Source organism: Ursus americanus, chromosome 6 (genome assembly GCF_024610735.1).
Source record: "Ursus americanus isolate L20-20 chromosome 6, mUrsAme1.1.p, whole genome shotgun sequence".
NCBI lineage: Eukaryota > Metazoa > Chordata > Mammalia > Carnivora > Ursidae > Ursus > Ursus americanus.
In genome coordinates this window covers 11466289-11482033 of record NC_142132.1, presented here as the reverse complement: position 1 = coordinate 11482033, position 15745 = coordinate 11466289, and the positions used below count along the sequence as shown (strand labels likewise).

The 15745-nt window shown below is 40.3% G+C and overlaps 1 protein-coding gene across 2 annotated transcripts in view; it reads right to left on the bottom strand.

Moving 5' to 3' along the window:
* The window catches only part of MCMBP (minichromosome maintenance complex binding protein), a 48519-nt gene that overhangs the window by 11451 nt on the left and 21323 nt on the right, over positions 1 to 15745 (bottom strand). The window contains exons 5-10 of one of the 2 annotated variants that reach the window (XM_045803279.2): positions 14514 to 14615; positions 10405 to 10549; positions 7479 to 7630; positions 5396 to 5496; positions 1544 to 1722; positions 1033 to 1156 (exon numbers count right to left, since the gene is read on the bottom strand). In XM_045803279.2, coding sequence (XP_045659235.1) covers positions 1033 to 1156; positions 1544 to 1722; positions 5396 to 5496; positions 7479 to 7630; positions 10405 to 10549; positions 14514 to 14615 — 803 coding nt within the window. The remainder of the gene's footprint in view (positions 1 to 1032; positions 1157 to 1543; positions 1723 to 5395; positions 5497 to 7478; positions 7631 to 10404; positions 10550 to 14513; positions 14616 to 15745) is intronic. The other variant, XM_045803280.2, reaches the window with a different exon arrangement.

Here is a 15745-nt window from a genome sequence, read left to right as displayed (position 1 = left end):
CTGACCGGTTCATTTATCAGAATAACAGCAATAAAAATAATAGCCAGTACTTATATGTGAGCACTGAGCATGTGCCAGGGACTGCTCAGAGCGCTTAATGTCTCATTTAATCCCCAGACTCTCTGAGGCAGGTCATCTTCGCTGTATAGGTGAGAAATCTGAGACAGAAATCTGAGGGAACATGCCCAAGTTCACACAGCAGGATGTGGGAGACCTGGGTTCGAATCTACGGGGTTTGGCTCCAGAGTCTGTGCACTGAACCATTATGTACTCAGTCTGAAGTCCTAGCCGAGGAAAGACGTGGAATACCAAGACGCTGACTGCAGAGTCACTTCGAGGAAAACTAGGAAACCTAGCATTTATGGAACTAGGACAATGGTCTACGATGAAATACCGTGCAGTCATTAAAAAGTTCATGAAGGATTACAAAGGAAGAATGTTTAAGATATATTAAATGATACAAACAAGATCAGTGTTTAGAGAACCATGGAGACTTGTGCAGGGATGTACATGTACGTAAACAAGAAAAGATGAAACAAACATGAGCCAATGTGTTCACAGATATCATCTCTAAGTGGGTGAGATGATAGCCGATTTCCAGTTTCTTTACACTCCTGGAACTTGTTGAAAACACAGGTTACTTCTGAAATCAGGAAACCAAGACCTACAGTGGAGTGCAAGGAGGGGAGCACCTCAGCATACACGTTAGATGTATGCACACCGGGCCTTGCAGAACCTCGGGATGTATAAACGGAATTCAGAATGCAAAAACAATAAAATAGCTCCTTTTACTCATCAGCCAGGTTCTTTGACTATGGCTCTTATATTTAAGGGAGACATAAACATAAGGTTAAATGTGAAACAGATAAGGTGGACAAAGGATTCTGTGATTTCGTGTAACGCTTGTCACACTGCATGAATAAAAACCATCTGATGACGAAGCCAATAAACCAGAACACAGAAGTTACCTGAACAACCTCCCGCTCTTTTCCACTTTCAACAACACCCCCACTGGGGGAACACAGCACTTACACTGTAGAGATGAGATGCAATATCAGGTACTCAGCGGCCAAGCTGTCTCCCAGAAGCGCATGCGTGAGGAACCCAAGCAGCTCCGCTCGGACCGGAGACAACTCGGACATGAAACCTGAAACGACTGAAGAAGGGAGGGAGACCACATTCACAACACACATACCAGCTCCTCCCAAGTGTCTCAGGCTAAGGAGGAGGAAAAAACCCAAGTGGAACAAAGCACTAAAGTCAGTAGACAACTAGTGTAGACCTAAATATTGGTCATTAAGGGATGCCAATCTTCAAAGTAAGACAGCCTGTAAACTTTTTTTTGCCTCATTTTAATAAAGAGAATTAACATAAAGGAAAATGGGCCAGAGTCCTGGCAATTACTAGAGAAACTTAACCTGAGGCACGAGGAACCGGCCGGCTCAGCCCCACCAGGAGCACAGGGCACAGACAGCTCCCGACGCGCACAGGGGCTCACAGTCTGAGGCTCACGGTCTCTGGCTCCTGAGGCGTCAGCACTTACACTTACAGGTTTTGCTCTCCTCCTTGTTAAGGCAAGCAGGCAGTAAAGGATTGATGTGCTGCAACTTCTGGGCTAAAACCACATGAATTCTTGGCACTAACGAAGCAGGAGGACTGTGCACTCTCTGCTCCTCGGCGGTGTCTGCGCATTCCATCGGATCCAGGAGTGAAGACGCATCCCTACGGAGAGAGAACGCTTCAATTCACAGACTTATCTCTGAAAATGAGAATTCAAGCCAAGAACGGTTCCACCTGTGTATCTCCTTAATGGAAAAGGGCTCCTCATTCTCAACTGTCAGGTCACACAAGATCTCAGGCCAGTTAGGTCATACGAGGCTATGTATGTATGTTTCGAGAACAAGAACACTTTTACTGAGTATGCTATAACTGCAATTAATGGGATACCATTAGGTATCTTAATTATTCAGTGTGGAAGATCCATTCATGTCTTATCTTGCTAATTGTTCTTCCTAAATTTTATTCCTCCATGACACCTCCCGTGAATAGTGAGTAGTCAAGCAGTGAAAAAGTGTGAGTTTTTCAGATTTGCTAAATAAATTAGCAGACGATAGATCTATCGCGATCTAACTGAAACAAATCACTACAATGTGTTCAGAACGGCAGACTTTGCAGGTTACAGTCACCACTCACACAGCCACCCTCCTTACGCACAAGGATGGCGACAACCTTTACGTGGTCTGGACCACGTGCCGGGCAGTATTCTTCGCCGTGCACACACCAACTCGTTAACGCCTCACCTACCCTGGTCTCCAATGAGGAAACCAAGCCCCTGCGGAAGTCACATGGCTGGTAAATGGCCAAACCAGGTTGGCACCCCAAGCCATCCAGCTCTCTGTGCACTAAGCAGCTTCAACCAATGAAGTGGCTGAAGCAGGAAAATCATCATCACCAGAAACAGCCAAGACAAGCAATTTGCTATACTCTTATTAAGGAATGCTATTTAAGTTGTTTAAAATTTGCCCTCCCCCCCTTATTTTTAATGGTGAAAAGTAAGCTCTTCTTACAGGGAAACCAAGATGAAAGTCCAGTATCAACAAGAAAACTACTGTGTAGGGGGTATGACTCCATTCTTTCGGCAAACTCAAAACAAAACAAGAAAGAATGAGGAAGATTTGGATTTTCAGGATATATTACCAAATGTGGAAAGTGTAAAGGAATATATACATCATGCTAACTTTTATATAATAAAGGAGAAATAAAATATACACGTGTCTACTTATTTTTGCAAAAAACACAGGAAAAATAAAAGCAAAAACAGGTTGGTTCCCCACGGAGGGTGAGTAGGAACTGGGCAGGGAGGATGACACCCCTGCATTCTTTGTGTATAGCTGTGATTTAGGCAACAGTATCAGCATTTTCTGTACTTAAAAATCAAAACAATAAGGATAGAAGGAAAACTCTGAAGTGAATGGAAACAAATGAGCCTAACTACGTAAAATGAATAATAAGCGAAAGAACCAAAGGGGAAGAAAACTCACCCTAGTAACGTTAGACATAGCACTCTGATTATACACCTCATTCTAAAATAAAAAGTAGGAACCAATCTTGGACTCAAATTATGAGGTTTGTTTTTTTGCAATGGTATGGATTACCAATTCTGAAATTACCTTCTCTGCACTGAGGAATACATTGAGAATAATCAGAGTCGAGCTTCTTTCTGTTAGAAGAAGAGTTACAAACATGGGAGGGAAAAGGGAGGACATCTGCGTGCAGAACCGGAATTAGAAACACTGTGAACGCACAGTTCTGACAGACTTGAAAATACATGAAGATATACATGTATGGGTATAAAATGTGCATTTATTTGTACACATACAGTGTACATGTATATGCACTTCCTAGCCCTGTCCACTAAAAGGGCACAGAAGCAATACCAATCCTGGTACCAATGAGCACACAAGCACTCAGATCTTGACTTTCATTTTTTAATTTTTTTTTTTAAAGATTTTATTTATTTGAGAGAGCGAGACAGACAGAGATAGCAAGAGAGAGCACAAGTGGGGAGGAGAGGGAGAGGCTGGCTCCCCGCTGAGCAGGGAGCCTGATGCGGAACTCATCCCAAGATCCTGAGATCATGACCTGAGCCGAAGGCAGATGCTTAACCAACTGAGCCACCCAGGTGCCCCAGACCTTGACTTTTAAATAAAATTCCTCACTAAAAGAAACTGATGCTCCTTAGAAAAATGGCTGATACTGCAGCTAGAGCATGGGAAGGACAAGATGAGGTTGAAACAGCATAATGTGTCAGAAAAGATATGTTCAAAAATGAGAAGGTCATGTCAGCAAGGCCCCCGAGCCTGCTTACAATGACTCCCACTAGCCAAATGAGATCATCTGGATCTCAAGCACCAGACTAACATACACACTGATACAAACAATTACTTAAATGCGAGAGAACAAAAATCTCTAACAGAATGCCAATAAACAAGTGTAGAAGGAATGACTGAGATAGAAAATCTCCATCTAGTAATAACTGATTCAAGAATCACCAATGGATAGGGGCGCCTGGGTGGTACAGTCAGTTGAGCGTCTGACTCTTGGTTTCAGCTCAGGTTGTGATCTCAGGGTCGTGGGATCGAGCCTCGAATTGAGCTCCATACTCAGCGCAGAGGCTGCTTGAGATTCTCTCTCCCTCTCCCCCTGCCCCTCCCGCTCATGCTCACTCTAAATAAATTAATCTTAAAAAAAATCATCAATGGATATTAAAATAAGTAGATGAGGGACGTGTGGGTGGCTCAGTCAGTGAAGCATCTGCCTTTGGCTCAGGTCATGATCGCAGGGTCCTGGGACCGAGCCCTGCAGTGGGCTCCCTGATCAGTGGAGAGCCTACTTCTCCCTCTCCCTGCCGCTCCCCCTGCTTGTGGGCATGCACTCTGACAAATAAAATTTTTAAAAAATAACTAAGTGGATGAAAGTTAAATGAGAAACTGGATATTAATGTAGTCTCCAAGTATCTCCTTCCAAATTATTTATTACAAAGTGAAAAACGGTAACTCTATAGAACAGAAAGCTGGCAGGTGCCCCCTCAACCAAACGATCAGAATTAACATCACCAGTAACGGGGCACACCTACATCACGTGCCTCCTGATACGACAGCCTGAATCTCATCACAAAAACCCAAACTGAGCTAGTCTACAAAATGACTGGGGGTACTCTTCAAAGGTGTCAAGGCTTTCTGCCATATGAGGACATGAAGGTGCCATCTGCAACCCAGGAAATGCCATGTGAGGACACGAGGTTGCCATCTGCAACCCAGGAAATGGGCCCTCACTAGACACCAGATCTGTCAGCACCTTACTCTTGGACTTCCCAGCCTCCAGAACTATGAGAAACGAATTTTTGTTAAAAAAAAAAAAAAAAAAAAAAAAAAGGTGTCAAGTTCAGGGAAGACAAAAGTTGAGGACTGTGCCAGGTTAGTGGAACATGTGACCCTATGGATCCTGGATCAGGAAAAAGGAAGAGGGGAAAAAACACCAGAAGGAACAAGACTGAAATAACTGGTGAAATTAAGTATGGACTGTGGGTTAGTGTACTATGTATTTATGGCAAAGTTCCTAATTTTGATAGCAGTACTCTGTATAGGAGAAAGTCTCTGTTCTTAGGAAATATGGACTCAAGCATTCAGGGGATAACATATGCAACTTACTCTCGTTTCATATACAAAAATGTGCATATGTAAGAGCACAAATGAATGACAGAACAAATGCGGCATGTTAACAACTAATAAATCTGGGTAAAGGGAGAAAGTTCTTTACAACTATCCTCCAGCTTTTCTGCAAGTTTGAAATTATATCAAAACAAAGTTACCCAAAAAAGAACAAACACACTCACCTTTCATCATTATTTAGTATACTTAGCACAGGATCCACAGACAGGACACCATATAACTCAAGAACATCATTGACTTTGAAACAATCCCAGTCTTCATAGACCTGATAGGAGATAAGAAATCATGTTGTTGGGGGGCGCCTGGGTGGCGCAGTCGTTAAGCATCTGCCTTTGGCTCAGGGCGTGATCCCAGCGTTCTGGGATCAAGCCCCACATCAGGCTCCTCTGCTAGGAGCCTGCTTCTTCCTCTCCCACTCCCACTGCTTGTGTTCCCTCTCTCGCTGGCTGTCTCTGTCAAATAAATAAATAAAATCTTTAAAAAAAAAAAAAAAGAAATCATGTTGTTGGGATTAAATAACACCCCAAAATCATAAAATATTAGTTTTAAGGTTAAAGTAATAATATCTTAGATTTTTAGGTCAGGAAATGGACCTTCAAAGCAACACTTTTATTTCATAAAATGAAACCAAGAGAGGTAAAATACTTGGCTGAAGTCATTCTCCCAGTTAGCAAATTAATAACTAAAACACAGGACTCCTGACTCTCAGACCAAGGTCTGTCGTCAATACACCACACTACTTCGAAGAAAAGGCTTTCCCAAAGGATGATGGTCAACTAACATTAGAAATATGCGTTATGGGGCGCTTGGTGGCTCAATGGGTTAAGTGTCTGCCTTCGGCTCAGGTCATGATCCCAGGGTCCTGGGATCGAGCCCCACATCAGGCTCCTGGCTCAGCGGAGAGTCTGCTTCTCCCTCTCCCTCTGCCCCTCCCTCCACTCGTGCTCGCTCTAATAAATGAAAAATTAAATCTTAAAAAAAAAAAAAAAAGAAACCTGCATTATCTCAAAATCTATTAAGCACACAAGAGAAGGGGAAAAAACCCAGGATTACTAACTTTGGATTAATCCACCAACTATGCACCATCAGGAGGGTTAACACAAAACTCAGAAAGATCATGAGGTTTTTCACGATAAAACTTTCAAAGTTGTCTGTCTTTGACGGACTTTAGTAACTGGCAAAGCCTCCTCTTGGTGAGGCTGAACTGAAGCATGACGGGAAAGCGGTCCTCACTCTGGTCCCTGTGGTACAGAACTGAAGTGCCATTTAAGTTAAAACCATAAAATAAAAGAATGGAAATTCTCAATGATCATTTCTGAAACGTACATTGCTTGTTTCACCTATCAGGAGCCCAAAATCAGGGTAAGCAAAATAGAACAAAAAAAACCAACAAATTTTTTTGCCTTCTATTTTATTTTAAATACAAGTGAGAAATGGGTTTTGATGAGAGAAGAATGTTGAAAATGTTCGATATTGTTGGAAGCTGGGTGACAAAGGAAGTACATATGAATTAAAAAACTGTTCCACTTCTGTGTTCGAAATATCCTTCAATTCTTTTTTTTTTTTTTTTAAGTGAGTCCTACACTTAGCATGGGGCTCAAACTCACAACCCCGAGATCAAAAGTCGCAGGCTCCTACCAACTAAGCCAACCAGGTGCCCCATATTCTTCACATCAGTTTAAGAATGCCGTGGTAGACAGAACACAGTCTCCCAAAGAGGTCCAAATCCTCATCCCTGCAATCTGTGAACATGTTACCTTACAAGCAAAAAGGGATGTGCGTAAATTCAAGACCCTGTGATGAAGAGATTATCCTGGATTATCTGGCTGGGCCCAATCTAATCATGAAGGTCCTTAAAATCAGAGAATTTTTCCTACCTACAGTATGAGGGAGAGATGACTATGAAAACATGCTGTCTTTGAAGATAGAAGAAGGGGGCCCCAAACCAAGGAATGTGAGCACTTCTAGAAGCTGGAAGAGGCAAGAAAACAGATTCTCCCCCAGAACACTGAGAAGGGAATGCAGCCCTAAGGACACCTTGATTTTATCCTCAGTGAGATCCGTGTTGGACTTCTGACCTAAAGCCTGCAAAATGATACATTTCTGTTGTTTTAAAAGACACTAACACTGTGAATATTCACTCCGGCAGCAGTAGGAAGCAAACACAAACGCGAAGAGTACTCCATGTTAACTTCTCAGACACATTCCACATTCACGTCAAGGTCAGGTCTATAAAAGGTTTAGTACCTTCACAAGGCATGCAGGGCCCTTCTCCCCTGGCAGTGGAAAATTCAGGTCAAAAGGAGAAGAGAGGTTCAAGAAGTTCAGCTGTTGGCCCGCAGAAGCTTCAGTTTCTAAACGTTTTGGCTCTCCACACCACTGAAGACCACCAACGCTCCCTAAATTCAAAGAACAGCACTGCCCTTAGTCATTTTTAAAGCTTCCTGGAAAGAAAGAACATTCCTAAAGAGCCTTTCAAGTCTGATAAAAATGATGCTTCTGAACTCAAAAACTTCAAGTTGTTACAGTTCTTAAGGAAGTAACATGCTAACAAAACCCTCTGACCTAAAAGAGAACAAAGATTATGAAAATCTGAAAAATTTAATCATTTCTCCCATACGATAAAATGGCAAAAAACTTTCCCCTTCAAATCTCAAGTGTAAGTATTTTAAAAGTTAACACTTAATACAGTTACTTTGACATCTTTAACCTAAGAAATACATTGTCTACTGACAACAAACCCACTTTGGTAGAACATACTTTTTCTACTTATTACGCAGAATAAAACCATATAGCAATAAATTCATTTACCAAATATTTAGTAACATCCATTGTGTACTAGGAATCAGACTAGTTGTGGGGGATACAAAGATGATTTTAAAAATGCCCTCTATCCCTGAAGTAGTCACAGCTTAGGGCTTATAACTACTAAGAATCAATGGATAGCCTGCCACACCATAAAATATTGCTCAGCAATAAGAAGGAATAGACTACTGAGACACACAACAACCTGCATGGATCTCAGGTTCTGCTGAGTGAAAAAAGCCAATCCACAAAGTGTACATGCTCTAGGATTCCATTTAAGTAACTATTTTTTTTTTAGGTTTAATGCTAGACTGGAATCTTTTTTTTTTTTTAATTGAAGCATACCTGACTATGCAACACTCTTGCAATAAAATAACATTAGTACAGACATGAAGAATGGATTAGAGTTTGCTAGGGGTTAGGGACCTGTGGGGAGGGGGAGGCAGGAGAGCAGTGGGCAGGACTCTAAAAGGGCAACTTGAAAGATATGGGCAACGAACTGTCCTGTGTCCTGACCGTGGTAGTGGCCCCATGAGTCTACCCGCGACGACACTGCCCAGGACAAAATACGCACACACAAGTGCGTGCAGGAACTGTGAATCTAAGGTAGGTGGGTGGTAGCAGTGTCCACTTCCTGGTCATGATATTCTACCAGAAGTGCAAAAGATGTTACCATCAGGGGAAACTTATTTCTTACAGCTACATGTGATCTACAATTATCTCAAAAAAAAAATTTAAAAATCTATATAGCCTGATTACCTAGAAACCAACAAACAAGTTACACTGTAAACAAATAATGCACTCAAATGTACAAAAACCCCTACAGTGTAACATCCAAATAAAAGCAAAAAAGAGGAGAGAGCATCAGTTGCGTAGGTGATAAGAGAATTAATCATAGATCCTGGATTCTAATGTTACTTATTGTTACGATACACCATTAATTTTAATAAACGTTTGGGGGGGTGGGTGGAGAGAAAGAACACCATCTCATTTGTATAGATTTACTACGAAACATTCCAATGCTAAAAACATTAAAATATGCCTTAGCTCTAAGGAAATATACTAATATGAACTTAATAAAGTAGGAAAACATATGGTTAAATGAAATTCGTCAGTAATTCTTTGTTTACCACTAATGCAATCCTACAGGTGCCCCCGATTAGACTGATTGTTTGACCCCCCTTGTTTGACCCTTCAACTTGCCCTCTGATGATGGTGCTAAGGAGAAGTGACTGGACACAAAAGGAGGAATAAAGACAAACTTATCTACTTGCCACAATAAAGAAACTCACTATTCCTAACACTGTGATTGGTGAAATCGAGAACGAAATATGCCAATTCTGACACGGTCTCATGCTCTTGGGATACTGCAACTTTTGGTCCCCCTGTGTTAATCAGAATTTATTGGGTTTACAGCACGTTTCGAGATAAACCACTACAAATGTGTGTAAATAGAAAAAAAACACTGTCACTATCCTAAGGGCTCTCTGCTCTCAAGGTGAGGACGAAGTTACCTAGTGCACCACAATTTCATGGTTTTACTCTGATGTTTTCAATCTTACAAATTAAAGTACCACTATCTTGGGGCACCTGGGTGGCTCAGTGGGTTAAGCATCTGCCTTTGGCTCAGGCCATAATTCCAGGGTCAGGCTCCCTGCTTATCGGGGAGTCTGCTTCTCCCTCTCCCTATGCCCCTCCCCCTGCTTGCATGCACACACTCTCTCTCCCTCTCTCATAAAATCTTTTAAAAAAATAAAAAATAAAGTACCACTATTTCAAAAGGAAAAGAAAAAAGGATGTTTTCAGATATATTTTTTAAAAAAATTTCAGGGGGCGCCTGGGTGGCACAGCGGTTAAGCGTCTGCCTTCGGCTCAGGGTGTGATCCCGGAGTTCTGGGATCGAGCCCCACATCAGGCTCTTCCTCTATGAGCCTGCTTCTTCCTCTCCCACTCCCCCTGCTTGTGTTCCCTCTCTCGCTGGCTGTCTCTCTGTCGAATAAATAAATAAAATCTTTAAAAAAAAAAATTTTTTTTCAGGACAAAGTACTAGGCTTCCATATTACTTAGGAGCTGAAATAAAAATATAAAGAATGAGAAAAAGAACTTTTTCAACTAACCACTTGAGATTCTTACAAACTAAAAGGAAAGCAGACGCTTCTCACTAAGTGATGCCTAAGTGCTCAGTTATAAAGCACAGTTTGACCAAAGAATACTATAGAAACTCTCAAAACTGTCTGTAACAGCGATGAACTTCAACGCAAGGTTGTCAAATCATTGTCAATTCCTAAATCTAGAGCTATAGTACACAACTAATTCTGAAAACGGATCTGACAGAGAAATGCACAGAAAGCCTGCTGGCACACACTACCTGCTTGCCTGGCACCTGCATGTTGCTCTTTCTGTTTATGGGGCTGTAGGTCCATATCTTCATCATCTTCGTAACTCCTCTTGTGACGACTGGGAGTGTAGGATGTTGAAGGACTGACTCGAGCTTGGTTTGCATTAACATAGGCGTTAAATGAAAAGTTAAGAAAAATCTACCATGAATTGAGGGATATCCTAAGGTAGGCTAATTACAGGGCTAATAAAAGATTATTGGTTTGGCAATCTGGTGAAAATTAAAACACCCTTTAAAAGGCTGTAGTTCCAGTTTTGATCATGAGAGTAACGGCTTAACCTCATGCCCCCTACCTGTGCTATAAAGAAATTGTACAACTGGATAAAAGACATGAGCAACTGTCTTCAGTCACTGAACACCATAAGGGAACATAAGGTTATAATCCTTGAATAAGGAAACACCAGTAAACTCCATACTCTTCCCAGCTTTCTCTTGGGAACATTTCCCAAACTGCAACAAAGTGAAGTGAAGGCCCTGTCCTTGCTGGGTAGAGAAACAAAGCACATGGTTCAGGGCTACGGAGCAACTGGAGGTTGCAGGACAGTAACAGAGAGGCAAGAGTTGCAGATAAAAGATCCAGAAACTCATGCACATTCCATTTGGGTCTTTGGCTGAACACAAAATCATGGATGTACAAGTCAGGATTCCTTGAGGGCTAGCAGGGAACAGCTGCTAGTTGGCTGGGAGCTAAATGGAGATTTTGGATTTGTACAATACTAGAACTGGACCCTGATGAACATCTTGGGCACTTAGCTGTGACCCCAAAATAGCACATCTCATGAGTAAGGACTATGTCCTACAGACCGAGGGCCATTCCATACCCACCTTAACAAATTCCAAAACCAAGCCATGACAAGGTCAAAGTGATCCACTTAAATCACCTGTCTGTCAGAAAAAAATGCAACATTCTTGGAAGGAAGACAATGTTGTACATCAGCATACACTAACACATTACTAGTTATATATGAAGAGGCAAGAAAATATGACCTACAATCAGAATTTAAAATAATCAATAAAAATAAAGCCAGAGATGATTCAGATATTGGAACTAGCAGATAAGAACACTAAAAAGGCAATCTAAAATTCACTATTTTTTTATATAGCATTTACTATGTTGAGATATGCTCCCTCAAAACCTTAAAATTCACAATTTTAGAAGAAAAGATAGACAAGGTACACGTGGGTGGCTCAGTTGGTTAAGTGTCCGTCTGCCTTTGGCTCAGGTGGGATCGAGTCCCACACTGGGCTCCTTCCTCAGTGGGGAGTCTGCTTCTCCCTCTCCCTCTTCCCCATGCTCGTGCTCACTCTCTAATAAGTGGTTAAAATCTTTAAAAAAGATAGATGAGTCAAAGATAAGGAATGTTAACAGAGAAATGGGAACAACAGAAAAGAACCAAATGAAAAATCAAGAACTGAAAAATAAGACATCTGAAATGAAAAAAAAAAAAAAAAAAATCCCCAGAATCTCAGTCACCTGGAGGACAGTAACATCTAATGATTATGTGACTGAATCCCCAGAAAACGAGACAATGACAAGAGACTGGGACAGAAAAACATCTGAAGAAATAAAGGCTGAAATCTGAAAAATACCAGTCCACAGATCCAAAACTTCAAAAATACCCAAGCAAGATAAACACAAAAATACCCACACCCAGCCACATCACAGAACTGTCGAAAACCACAGAGAAAGAGAGAACATCAGAAGCAGCCAGAGGAAAATCAAAGACGTTATAGTGAAATGATGGCTAGCCTTTCATCAAAAAGCAATGGGGGCCAGGGGCGCCTGGGTGGCGCAATCGCCCCAGCATGGGGCCTCCTTAAGATTCTCTCTCATCCTCTCTCTCTGCCCCACCCCCACACTCACTCTGTGGAGCTTTAAAAAAAAAAAAAAAAAAAAAGGCAATGGAGGCCAGAAGACAATGGAACAAGACCACTAGAGTGCTGTGGAGGGAAAAGAGCTGTCAATCCAAAATTCTATAACCAGCAAAAACATCCTTCAAAAATAGAGGTGAAATAAAGACATTTTTAGTTGAACCAAAGCTGAAAAAAATTAATCACCAACAGATCTGTACTTTAAAAAACAAACAAAAAAGCTTAGTAAAATGACTCCATAAAAAAAGAAAAATGAGCTAGAAACTGTAACATACCACAAACACAAAAGACACTTTTCCCTCATTTCTTAATTTACATAGAAGACAAATTTTTTTTAAGATTTTTTTTTGAAAGATTTCATTATTTATTTGACAGAGAGAAAATACAAACACAGGGAGTGGCAGGGAGAGGGAGAACCTGGCCCCCGCTGAGCAGAGCCCAACTTGGGACTCGATCCCAGGACCCCAGGATCACAACCGGAGCTGAAGGCAGCTAGACGCCCTACTGAGAGCCATTCAGACACCCCCTTTTCAAAGATTTTATTTGACACAGAGAGAGAGACAGTGCGCGCCCACAAGCGGGGGAGCGGCAGAGAGAGGGAGAAACAGGCTCCCCGATGAGCAGGGAGCCCAATGTGGGGCTCGATCCCAGGACTCTGGAATCACGACCTGAGCTGAAGGCAGACACTTAACCGACTAAGCCACCCAGGTGCCCCAAGAAGACAAATGTTTAAAGCAAACAGGATAATATACTGTGGGCTCTATAGTTTAAGTACAAATGAAGTACAAATGTCGTACACAACAGCAGCAGCAGCACAAAGAATGAGGGGGATGAATGGAAGTAAACTGTTGCAAAGATCAAGGAACAAAGAAGAAATCACAAGGGAAATTAGAAAATATTTTGAGTTGAGTGATGGTGAAAACAAATCAAAGTCTGTGGGATGCAATCAAAGCAATGATTAGCAAGAAATGTATAGCCTTCAATGCTAATACAAGAAAGGGGAGATTTGGAATTAATGATCTGAGCATCCACTTTGAGAAGCCAGAGAAAAATTAAAGCCAAACTTGCTTAAAAGGAAATAAAAGCAAAAGTCAATGAGATAGAAACAAATAGTTGGTTCTTTGACAAACCACTAATAACACTGATCAAGAGTAAAAGAAAAATTAATTAACATTATTGGAAATGAAAAGAGATCACTGCTAGATATCTCCCAGCCATGAAAAGGAAAATACGGAAATATTATGAAAAGCTTTCTTACTGACATAAATTCAACAACTGAGACCAAATGATATTGAAACAATTCCTTGCAAGATACAACTTATCACAACTGATACACAGAAAAAACTGTTAAAAAACCAAGCCACAAAATGCCAGGCCCCAAATTGGAAACAACCCAAATGCTCATCATGCGGAAAAAATAAAAACAAATAAAATCAGCAATAAAAAGGAACTAGCAACTCACATATACACACAAGGATGAATCTCAAGTGTGTTAGGGAGAACAAATATCAGACACAAAAGACTCTGTATGATTCCATTTTTTGACACACAGCAAAGGTAAAATGAAGCTACAGTGAAAGAAATCAGGACAGTGGTTACAAAAGGAGAGTGAGGTGCCTGGAAAAAGACACGAGGCAACTTTCTGGCACAAGTCCTTTACTTGGATGGGTGTAAATTAAATGGGTGTGCATTTGTCCACTGAAGTGCACCCTTAATGTCTATGCATCTCAGGGTATGTGAACTATGCCTAAAAAAATTATATAAAAAAATAAAAATAAAAAGGATACCGAGATGTTTCCACATCTCTCAAAAAAGCCTACATGTTGTTTTCCCTTAAGAAATCCAGAAGTAGTTCTAATTTGAAACTATGTGTTTGTTTAATTATGGTACGCTCTTTTTCAGTACCTTTAAATCCACCTCAATCTTTTTAACAGTACTTCACTATAGGAATGTACCACAATTTTATCATTCCTCAACGATGCATACTTGGGTTGTTTGATAACCTTTCTTGTTTAGGACAAATGAAAAACATTTCATTAAAATAAAGACAAGCTCTGTAAATGAAGAACAATTTTTTCCCCAGCTAACTCGTACATCGGTGTAAAAAGACTAAGTTTCTAAAAAACTCAAAATTTAACTGTGGTCTTCTCAATTAAGAAAACAATCAGGAACCACTCAACATAGAAGAAACTTCAAATAAAGGATATTTCTTTTACCCATGTAGATTCCCCAGGCACTGGAACACAATAAAAAGTCTGTCTTTCCAAAGTGGTAGTTCGTGGGGAGTTTAAATCAACTTCTTGTTGAGGCTGTGATATACACAAAATGTATATTTAAAATTTTATCAAGAAAAATAAAAACTTTAATTAGCAAACCGTTTTTTGCAAAACCATAGTAGATATCTCACGTTAAGAATTAACAAGTACCAAATAAAAACTATCATTTTTTAAAAAAGAAAATGGACATAAAATCATTTCACATACAACCATCAATATACTACCTTCCCTCAAGTCCAGAATACATAGTTCCTGATCACAAACTTAAATCCTTTGTAATAAACAGGATACTTTATTAATTTTTTCAAAGACAAAGCACTGTCTCTTTCATAGACCACATCAATATCGGCCTATAAAATAGGAACTTAATGAAATATTCATTAGCAGTAACTCTGATATGAGATTTGAGTCAGATATTATTCCCTAGAAAAGGAATGTTCTCCATTTCAAATATACTGAGAAAATCCTAAGAGGTAGAAAGAACCCAAGATGTAATATTAAAATTTTACTTTAATAAGCACATACTACTTTTAGTACATACATTACCAAAAAAATCTCTTAAAAGTAAAATAAAATGTGTATTTCATTTGGGGGAGGGGGGAAAGACCAGAGAGACACCAGGTTTCAGCCTGAGCTAGTATGTACGAGATGTACAAGCAGGGCTTTCTGTGTTTCTTTCTTTCTTTCTTTCTTTCTTTCTTTCTTTCTTTCTTTCTTTCTCTCTCTCTCTCTCTCTCTCTCTCTCTCTCTTTCTTTCTTTCTTTCCAGGCCCAAAGTTTTCCTCGTTTGGTGCTTTTACTTATGATCTTTAGCAACACAATACGGAACTCTTTGCCTTCAGCAGTGTCACACACGGACAGACTCATCTATTTTATTTTCCTATTTCCAGATGCTGAGATTACTACCTTACGGTGATACTACATTACTGTGTATTGGTAGATTAGGCTAATATATTAGACTTAGGGCTCCTCAAACAAGGGACACAAGTATTTATAAAGTTGACTCACTCGACTTGGCACCACATTTTACTCTATGAAAACACTCTCAAAGAAAAAAGACACTGGGAGACCTCAAGTTCATCATGTTATTAGTAAATCCATCTTTCACAAGTCCCCCCAAATAATTATAGGATGTTACATTTTTGTTTAATATAATCTTCGCAG